This window comes from Colobus angolensis, unplaced genomic scaffold (assembly GCF_000951035.1).
Source record: "Colobus angolensis palliatus isolate OR3802 unplaced genomic scaffold, Cang.pa_1.0 Scaffold301, whole genome shotgun sequence".
Taxonomy (NCBI): domain Eukaryota; kingdom Metazoa; phylum Chordata; class Mammalia; order Primates; family Cercopithecidae; genus Colobus; species Colobus angolensis.
In genome coordinates this window covers 1,394,143-1,405,145 of record NW_012116278.1, presented here as the reverse complement: position 1 = coordinate 1,405,145, position 11,003 = coordinate 1,394,143, and the positions used below count along the sequence as shown (strand labels likewise).

The 11,003-nt window shown below is 43.5% G+C and overlaps 1 protein-coding gene across 4 annotated transcripts in view; it reads right to left on the bottom strand.

The window, feature by feature from the left end:
- The window catches only part of ASTN2 (astrotactin 2), a 982,181-nt gene that overhangs the window by 58,681 nt on the left and 912,497 nt on the right, over positions 1-11,003 (bottom strand). For all 4 annotated transcript variants that reach the window (XM_011950063.1, XM_011950064.1, XM_011950065.1 and 1 more), the window contains one exon: positions 8,969-9,110. In XM_011950063.1, coding sequence (XP_011805453.1) covers positions 8,969-9,110 — 142 coding nt within the window. The remainder of the gene's footprint in view (positions 1-8,968; positions 9,111-11,003) is intronic.

The following is an 11,003-nucleotide window of genomic DNA, read 5'->3' as shown; positions in this document are numbered from 1 at the left end:
AAGGAAGGAAGGAAGGAAGGAAGGAAGGAAGGAAGGAAGGAAGGAAGGAAGGAAGGAAGGAAAAAGACAGAGACAGATGGACAGGAAGCCAGGGTGACATGAAGAGGGAAGTAGTGTCCATGACCAAGAAAGAGAGAACAAGAAAGAAAAGAAGAAGAAACAGAGTGCAGAGGGTGAAATAAAAGGCCAGGCAGAAACAGTTTAAAAAAGAACAAAAGGAGAAAGCAAAGGAGAGATGTTACAAATATGGGAGAGGAGGTAGGGAAACAGGAAGAAAGAAAAGGAGGGGGGAAGGAGGGAGAGAGGAAGGGAGGGAGGGACACAGGAAGGAAGGAAAGGAAAAGGGAAGGGGAGGGAGAAAGGAAGGAAGAAGAGAAAGAAGGAAGGAAGGAAGGAAGGAAGGAAGGAAGTGAGGAATGGAGGGAGGGAGGACAGCCAGGGAAGAAAATGAATGGAGGGAGGAAAGGAGGAATGAAATGAAATAAAGAATGAAAAGTTCACAGTGGAAAGAAAAAGCCAGAACAGAGCAGCACAAGAACCCTATCAAGCCTCTCCTGGATTCTTTCCCTGGTGTGTCCTGGATAAACCTTGGGCTGCAGCCCAGGCCTCTGGTCAGCATGGAAGGTTTCCTCTTTGCTCCCTTCTCACAGGAGCTGAAAGTCCCTTCAGGGTCCTATCTAGGAGGTGGCCCAACTGGCCCAGTGAGCAGGTTGGGTCACTGATGCTAAGAGAAAGCAGAAACATCTGATCTTAAGCTGAATAAAATTCTTTCACCTGGACTAGACCCTTGCCTCCCCAGTCGCCAGGGGCTGGAGACCGTCTCCTTGCCCCCATCATCTCTGGAAATGCACAGCCTTGGGCTGGGTGTGGTGGCTCACACCTGTAATCCCAGCGCTTTGGGAGGCCGAGAAGGGTGGATCACGAGGTCAAGAGTTCGAACCAGCCTGGCCAATGTGGTGAAATCCCGTCTCTACTGAAAATACAAAAATTAGCTGGGCACAGTGGAGCATGCCTGTAGTCCCAGCTACTCAGGAAGCTGAAGCAGAATAATCGCTTGAACCCGGGAGGTAGAGGTTGCAGTGAGCTGAGATCGCACCACTGCACTCCAGCCTGGGCAACAGAAGGAGACTGTGTATCAAAAAAATAAATAAATAAATAAAAAGGAAAAGAAATGCACAGCCTCCGAATTCATGAAAAGTTCATTTGAGACGGCCCCTTTCAAGCCCTCTTCTACAAATGGAGAAATAAAGGCCTCCAAAGTGGAAACCACTTGCCAAAGGCCCCATAGCTGCTGAGGGCCAGAGAAAGGATGACCCTCAGCAATCTCACCTCCTATCATCTGGACAAGCACTTTTGAAAGCCAGCCCTGGAGGGCTCCTGATGACTTTCATGCTGTTTCCAGTAAATTCTGTGCTGATTTTTGGCACGAAGAAAGGAAATGAAGAGGGTAGGGTAGGAATGTAAATAAAGGGAAACATTGGGATTTCATCTAATATATAATTATAGTATCCATGGTGGTGGCCCTGGCTGCCTCTGTGATGTGCTTCCCAGGCTGTGCCCAGGAGAGGTGGTGTCCTGAGGGTGGTGGACAGGCCAGCAATGCTCCATCCAAGGCTCCCAGCCCCCTGGGCTTTTGGAATAGGATTGTTGGGCCAGGAGCCTGGACTTGTTTGCTGAAACACATGGGAGTCTGAGAGTGCTGGGAAACAGCTCAGCAGATGAGAGCTGGGAATCAAGGGTATCGCGCAAATGACAACGGGAGTCCATGCCTAGGGAGGAGCAGGGGTCCTCATGCAGACCCCACGTACAACTGTGTGTGTAGTGCTGTGAGGACAGCAGGGAAGGGACAAAGTTTGAAATTCAATGGTAGCCATGTCGCTTTTGTGTGAAAACTAAAAGTTTGTTTTCCATATTGTTTCCAACCCACTTGGGCATGGATCTTTGCATAAAAGATCCCTGACCACAGCTTCCACTCTGACCCCTGTCATTGCTATATGCCCAACTCTTCTCATAATTCAGTGTGGCAATTTTCAGTTCAGGCAGTAGAGATAAACGGGCTGGAAATCTGCCTCTACTTACTAGCTCTGTGGCTGTAGTCAAGTTACCTAGCCTCTCTGTGCCTCAGTTGCCTTATCTGTTAAGTGAGAATAACAGCAACTACCTTCGAGAGTTGTTTTGAGGATTAGATTAAATAAGGTTTATAAGAAAGAAAGAAAAAGAGAGGGAGGGAAGGAAGCAAGCAAGGAAGGATGGGGAAGAAAGGAAGGAAAGAAGGAAGGAAGAAAGGGAGGAAGTGGGGAAGGAAAGGAGGAAGGGAAGGGAAGGAGGGAGGGAGAGAGGGAAGGGGAAAGAAGGAGGGAGCCAAGAGAGGAAAGTAGACAGAGAAAGATAGAAATGGAAACATAGAAACCTAGAGACAGATGTAGAGATATAGTACTGGACCACAGCCTGGCACATAGTGGGTGTCTCCTGAATATTTGGTAAGAAAGTGAGTAGGAAATTTTATATGAGTGAAGGGGAGAAGTCAGTGTCTACAGAATTTCCACATTGACTTGAAAATGTGTTCAAATCATTCAACAAATATTTACTGGATTCTTACCTAGTGTCAGTTACTGTTCTAGGTACCAAGGATAGAGGATGAACAAGGCAGACACAGACCCTGGTCCAATGTCCTTCTAGTGAGAAAAGATATACAAAAACAAGTAATAGAGACTAAATCATTACAGTATTAGTAAGCACCATGGCTTTGTGTGTCTGTGTGCACGGCAGGCAGGTAGATAAAAGTGGCAAAGGAAGGTGTCTCTAAGAGGGCAACATCTAATCATAGGCCTGAAGGAGAACAGAGAAACACACATGGAAGAGCCAAGGGAAGGACATCCCAGGGAAAGAGAATAGTAGAGGGAAAGACCTTGAGGAAGGAAGAGATTGGTGCACTCTAGCAAGCGTGCCCGCAGAGTGGTGAGTAGGGGCCAGTGTGGGAGAAGAACGCCAACCTGCTGGAAGGCTGTGAACATATGGTGTTAGCAGAGGCCATCCCACGTGTGACTGCTTAGGTAATGTCTGTCATCACAAACAGTAGTCACAGTGGTTACTCCTCCTCCTTCTGCCATTTGGTAAGCACTGACAATGAGCTAGACATTATCTTGTCCTCTTTACATATTTCAGTTCACTGTATCCTCATAACCCTATGAAATAGATCCTATTATGATTCAATTTTACAGATAAAAAACTGAAGCAGGCTGGGCATGGTCATACATGCCTATAATCTCAGCACTTTGGGAGGCCGAGGCAGGTGGATGGCTTGAGCCCAAGAGTTCGAGACCAGCCTGGGCAACATGGCAAAATCCCATCTCTACAAAAGATACAAAAATTAGCTGGACATGACGGCACATGCCTGTAGTACCAGTTACTCAGAGGGCTGAGGTGGGAGGATGGCTTGAGCCTGGGAGCTTGAGGTTGCAGTGAGCTGTGATGGCACCACTGCCCTCTAGAACCTCAGTGACAGAGCCAGACTGTCTCAAAAAATCAAAATGAAACAAAAAGTCTGAAACAGAGTGGTGAAGAAACTTGCCCAAGGCCACACAGTGGGTAAAAACCCACCTCTGTCTGATTTCATGGGCCTAATTTAAAATTATGTGTGTCTGCTAGTAGCGGTTGCAGATGGAGATACACAAAGTCTATTGCCTTTCCTGTTGCTGCTTTTTTGAAAAACATAGAGTGGCACTGATAAGCCTTCACATGTATACACAATCTTATGAAAATATTGAAGCAAATTTCTGTCTACTATCCACTTTAATTTGGGGGAGGTATGACAAATTGTCTCCATTTTATGGATGAGAGTGATTATCTCCATCTTATGAATGAGAAGGATGAGGTGTGAAGCCCCCCCACCTCCCATCTATAGGCTTTGATCTGAGTCTTCGGCCCCCAAGCCTGGTGTTCTTTCCATTGCAAACAGTGTCATTTGCAGTTAGGAAGTTCTCTTCCACTCATACCTCACCAGGTGCTTTGAACAGCACATGGGAGGAGAGGAGGGGAGGAGCAGGTGGGCATTAAGAATCAGCTTAGGTATGAATCTCAGCTCTACCCCTTCTTATTATATGACATTGGGGAAAATGATTACTCCCTCAAGCTCTAGCTTTCCCACCTGTGAAATGGGAGAGGATAAAAATAACAATACCCTATCTATAGGTTTATCATGAGAATTGAATGAGATAGTACACATACCTTAGAATGGTTCCTGGCACATAGTGAATACTCAATAAAATATTATTATTACTAGCAGCATTATCCAGAAAGTTCTGGTGATACTGGGCATCAGAACCTCTGTTTGGAGTCTCCATTCCTACTTCAGTGTGCAAGTCGCAGGACTCACTGAACTTAACCTTTCCATGTCACAAATAACACTAAGACCAGAGGAGGGGGAAGAACTGACCCAACGTCCCACTGAGAGCAAGTGTGAAAATTTCTGTCAGACTCCCAACCTCAGGCTTTTTTTCGCAATGCCCTCCCTTCTCCAGGGCTTTGCTTTTTCTTCTACTCTTCCAATTCTACCCACCCCGCTAAGATAGAGCCTCTGGCCTAAGCCTCTGTTCCCACCGTGGATGTTGGCACTTGACTACTGTCCCCAGGCTCCCTTGGCATTCCTTTCATAGAGCTGAAGCCAGGGAGGTGAGGGCGGGTCTGGGGCAAGCCTCTGAATGTGTGGGAATGCATCCCCCACCCCAGGAATCAGGCCTGGTTGCTGCTGGCATGCTTGCTGAGGACCCTTTGGCAGCCTTCCACAATTAGAGAAAGGCAAGGCAGCCAAGACAAGACAGAGGCTAATTACCTTGGGTAATAGGAAATTGGAGAGCAGCTACAAGAAGGGTGTCTGGGCCTCTGGCCAGGCAAGGGCAGGGACCATGGATGCCCAGCCAGGCCTGAGCCATTGGCCCTGAGTAGAGACTGCTGCTCAGGGTCACCCCTCAATTCCAACAACCCACCCATGGCAGAAGGAGCTGGCCCTGCTGTCAGACCTTCCTGGGACCCTCTCGCTCTGCTGCTCTTGTTTGTTTTCATTCAAAAGCAAAACAAATGAAACAAACAAGGAAATTCAATTTAGACAGGGCACGGGTGCTGATGTTTCTGTTTTGTTACACCAGGGTGAGCTTAGGACAGAAAATCAGCCTTGACTTTCACTCGTTCAATTATTCTTACCCTGTGGCGCTGTGTAAAGTTACATGGATGGAGGGGCTAAAGAAAAAATTTGCTTTCCTAGGTGGGGTGGAGAGAGGGAATTGGGGTTGGAGTGGGGCCAGAGAGAGGGAGAGAGGCCAAATTTCAAGTGTAAAATAGGACCAAGAAACTGAGATACACTTATAGCAACATAAACTAAAATAATGAATAAAAAGACAAAAAAAGGAATGGTAGGGAGAATGACAGACAGACAAAGACAGGAAGCCATACAGAAAATACTTACATGGAGAGGGAATAAAAGACAAAGAGAAATAGGCAGAGACACAGAGAGGCACAGTAGTGCAAAATAGATGTGAGAGAGCTAGAAAAGCTGGAAGGGCAGAAGCTCAGGAGGAGGAGAGGGGGAATGAAAACAAATCCCATGACAGAACTCATGAGCTAGAATCTCATGCACCTTGATTTTAAAGATGCTGACATTACAGAACAGGGAAGGAATCTGAACATTTAATCCAAGGTCCCAGAGGCAGAACTAATAGCAGGGCATGAGCCCAGATTCCCTGGTGGAGAGACTAGTCCTCCACTCTCCCGCCACCTGAATCCTTTAGAAGCATGGGTGCAGAATTTGGTGTCTGACTGTGCTTAACTAAAATTTGGGCCATTCTGAGACCTCTCTCCTCTGCATCAATCCTCTCCTCTCATTCCATTTCTCCTGAAAGGATTCTGGATGGTCGTTCCTTCCAAGGATAGTGGGACTCCAACTTACCTGATAAGGACCAGTTTCTCCAGAGCTGTGTGTGCTTAGAAAAGACACTGATAACCAGGGATTGAGAAGAAGAGTCAGGGGAGAAGAAGAAAGTGGCTAACACTTCCTGCAGGCTGCCTACGTGCCAAGAATTCAGGTAAGCCTTGTTTGTGGAGTTTTCAAAGTCAACTCTCTTCCCTACAACCCTTTGAGATAGGGACAATCATCAGCCTCTTTTTCCAGAGGTAGAAATTGTCTCATAGAGCAGTGAAAAACCTGCCTCAGGGCAGGTTATGAGCATGCGTCAGAATCAGGGTTCACACCCAGCCCTGCCTGTCCTCAAGGCCCGTGCTATTTCTACTGCCACACACAGTCTTTTTGGCTCAAGAGGAAGAAGAATTTGGGTAAAAAACGAGCAAGCAGAAAATGAGAATCCCTAAGAACTGACACTGGAACTGTTTTAAAACTCCAGACCGAGCTGGTCAGACTCCATAGGAGGAGAGCCGCCAATGGGATAAGAGACCGATCCAAACAACGCCCTGGTTCCTGGTCAGAGCGGCCTGGATCCCAGGGCCATTAACATCATCCATTTCAAAAATACATAAATAAAATAGAGAAGTGTTCAGAGTTAGAGATGACAAGCTCCTGACAAGCACATTTCCAGGACAGAGGAAGAAAGAATGTTCCATACTTTAAGAGGTGGAAAGGAGGGGTGGTGTCAGGCAGTGAGGAAAAGAAGGGGCAAAGGAAAGTGTTCATCACTTTTAAAGAATGTCAGCTGATTTGTCAGCTCTCAGTGTTAATTGCTTTCGGGATTCCATAAAACATTTCATTGCTCTCTACATAATGGGGATGGGGCTGCAGGATTCCAGCCCAGATGACATCAAGCCCCTACAGTGTCACCCAGAGACAGGGTTACTCCTTCTGTATTAGTGAATAGCAATCACCCGACAGGACACTGTCCTTCCCTGCCAGATGCTATATCTTCTATCATTTGGTGGATGGATGGGAGAAAATTGAAATTATCACAAGGGCAACAACAGCAACATTGATAATAGCTAACACTTCTTAGGCTTCTACTGGAACCTCATCACTAGAGAGCTTTTGTCCATGATCCCATCGAGTCCTCCTGGGGTCCCAGTGAGCCAAACACCATATTATCCACATTTTCAAAGAGAAGGAATTGGAGACTCAGAGGGTTGGGCAGCTCACTCAGTGTCACAGAGCTGATAAAGGACAGGGTCAGGATTTGAATCCAGGTCTGTGTGTCTTTAGTCTACAACCCTAAGGAGGGGAGAAACCGGAAGCCATCTATCAGAAAATCTTTTGAAAATGCCACTCGCTTTCTTCACAGAATTATAGTTTTCAGAGTTAGAGAGGACTTAATCGCTCTTAATGTAGTCACATACTTGTGTTTCACTTCACACATGCAGTTAACCCAGAGCCCAAGGTGTTGGTGAGTGCTTATTGATTAAGAGTGTCTAGGGTTGTGCTCTCAAAGTCAGATCCCAGTCTCACTACTCATCATGAGGATGGTGGTCATTCTTCAAGGCCTAAGGTACATCCTAAAACCTTAGTAAAATTTGCCCAGATGTCCCACTGGAAGACGTAGAATCACATATTTACTTTGAGGATTCCATTCCTAGAACATTCACTGCCCCCCAAGTGACTTAAGATAAAGCTTGGGTCCCAACATCTCAGAGATAGTAGGTTGCAGAGTCAGGGGCAGAAGACTCAATTGCCAGCTTTTTTGACATTCTTGAGTTTGGTGACCCAACACATTGGTTGTTACCAAGGAGCCTGAATATATCAAGTGTTCAAAAGGGTGAGGAAGAGGGAGGGAGAGGAAGGGGAAGATGGGTTGTGTTTTGAGGTGAGCAAGGTTCACCGATTGTGGAGGGACTAACACTTATTGCGCACATGCTTGGAGATACCAAGCCAGGGTGTTTCTCGTTTAATTATCACACATTTCTACAAGGTGGGTTTTATTATTTGTTTTACAAAGGCTTTATAAGAGACTTATGGGGTAAAGCAATTTATCTAAAGTCACTTAACTAAAAATGTCAAAGCAAGATTTGAATCCATAGTCTGTGGCCTTTCTCACAATCATTAGGTTATGTTATCTGAGGATAGGACTTCTGTCTTAGTCTCATTCATATCCACAGTGCTTAGCACAAGACCAAATCACAAGAAATACTCAGCAAATGTCTACTGAATAAGCAAATAAGTTATAAATGAGTGAACGATTGTGTGAATGAAGTAACTGATGAATGAATAAATTAATGTAATGAAGGAATATAAGAGTAGGTGAATAGATGGATGAAGAGATGCATGAATGGAGGGAAAGAGGGAAGAAGGGCAAGAGGGAGGGAGGAATGGAAAATAGATAAATCTTTGGGCAGATAGATAGTTAAATGGAGGAAAGAATGAATCCCTGAATGGCTAAATACAATGATAAATAAATGAGTTGAATGACTGGTGAATAAAGCTCAACTTTGTAACAACTTCAGCTTTCTAAGTTGATAAGGGAGGTGGCCTATGGTTTCCTAATTAGGGTACATAAGGAGAGTTGGTCTATGAAGCTCTATGTTATAGCTTATGATGGTTGCATAAGTGTGTATGTGTCTATATATCAGATATATGTGTCTATATATCAGATATACTAATCTAATATTTAAAGAGAAGAAAGGATACAAGAGGTAAAAGACCACTAGGCAGAGATCCCTGTCCCAACCATTCTTGATAACTTGATCAGTGCTCTTGAGTAAACACTCTTCTCTCTCTGAGCTGCAGATTCCTAATCAGCAGAAGGAATGGTTTTAAATTTCTGGTCTCTCTGGGCACTTCAGCACTCACCTGGTGTGATTCTGTGATCCATTGGGGCATACTTCTCAAATGGACACTTCTAAAGCTTAGAATCTCAAGTTGCACATACAGGCTAGCTAACAAAACATTTGCCTGGCCTGCACAGAATAACTCATGCCATTCCTCTTAGTCTTAAAATCATCCTGTCTGCTTCATGGTCCCCACACAACCAACACGTCTTACTTGTAGAGACCGTCAGGCTCCAGACACTTGAAGATGACCGAGTAGATACTGACTTCAGGGACCTCTCCATGGCTTCGACCAGCTGCTACACAAGATGTGCCCAGGCCAGAGAGTAAGTCATCAGCAAAACTCAGGAATTCTCCTGGAGGAAGAAAAAGAAAGATGAACTCCCCAGCTCAGGCCACAGTGAGCACATGTTTTTGCTGTCATTCAAACTTATCAAATGTCTGGATACCATTATCAAGAAAAATAATGGATAGAAAAAGCAAAATATATGACAATGACACAGATTTGTATTTAGCCTTGATGACTCTTTGTTTATATTTATGCACCATTTTTTCATCCATCAAGTGGAAATACTAATACCTACCTTTATAAGATTGTAGCAAGGCTCAAATGAGATAAATTATTGTGTAATAAAAATGCATGAAAAGGTAGTAAGGATATTATGCTTTTTTTTCTGTAACTACTCTGGCCTTGTCACTGCCATTCACTCTCTCTTAACTCCTTGAGCAAGACTCCTCTTTCTCAGAATTGCATTTTCCTTCTTTGTATAATGAAGGAACTGGACTAAAGATGTAAAATAATTTTCATGCCAATTTGCCAATGTTATGCATGGGTACTGGATTCATGGAGTGTTATACTGAGATGGACAGAGACCAGCTAAGGAGGAAAGAGTTCTGTGATTGATTAGTGATGAAGGTCATGGAACCTTCATCGTGTACAGGATGTACATGATGTCAAGGAACCTTCACCATGTACAGGATGGAACAATGGGAGACTATGTGCCACATATTTGTAATCCTCAAACTCCATCACTTCTTTAATTTACTTTAAATCTAACCATTGGGTTTTAAGTAGTAGTGGAAGTTTACTAGAAACAGGACTAATAAAGAAGTCTAGGAAGTAAAGAAAACTAGAAAGAATAACTGAACATCTAGACTCTTGGGATCTAGTCTTTGTTCTGCTGAGAATTTGCTGTATAGTCCTGGACAACTAAATCCTCATTTTTTGTGCTTTAGTTTTCTCCTCTGCATGGTGAAGGTGCTAGAATCATTATTAGGATTCCTGAAAAAATAAGATAAAAATATAGATATGAACAAAAATTAAGTTATAAGGACAAACACTGCAGTACTATTTATACTAGCAAGAATGTGGAAACAGCTAAATGTCCAACTATATAGAAATGGCTATATCAATTGAGTTCAATGATGCAATAGGCTATTTTATAGTCATTAAAAATAATTTGTGGAAGAATATCAAAGGGTATTTATGACATAATGTGAAGTTAAAAAAACAGGTTACACTATTACAAAGTAATCTCATTTTTGTAGAAATTTTATATGCACATGCATTTAAAAACAGAAGGAAGAAAAAAACAAAAGTTTAAGAATGACTCTGGAGAGTGACATAATGGGCACTTTTTCTATCTTATTTTTGTTTATCTCTATTTTAAAAATTATCTTCAATAAACATATATTGCTTTTGTAACCCATAAAAATATCAATAAAAATTACTTAAAAATAGATAAAGTAAATGGGCCAGACTAAATGGCCTCTAAGTTACCCTCCAATTCTAAAATTGGATGATCTAGGAAAAAAACTGACATATGAGGTATTTTTGTACCACACAGTATAAAATGATATGAGGCCTCTCAACTGTTGTTTTCTTCTTTTCTTCTTGCCTGATAGAGAGTTCCTCAGAGCTCTATTCATGTACAACCCCAGTAATAAACCAGAAAAGGATGCCAGCTCCATTACATCCTCTCCATCTGGGATTAAGAACAAGACAATGTCATGAAACCATAAAAGAACAACAGTGTTGGCTCGTGTTTCAGAAGACTAGGACTCAGAGCAGCCTGGGGGTGCTTCTCTACCAAGGAACTCATTGAGCAGAATATACAGATCACTTCCTGTTGGTCTTTCAAAGAAAAGTTTCATTCTTTATTTTTATTTATTTATTTATTTTCATTTTTTTTTTTTTTTTGAGACAGGGTCTCATTCTGTTGCCAAGTCTGGAGTGCAGTGGTGCAACC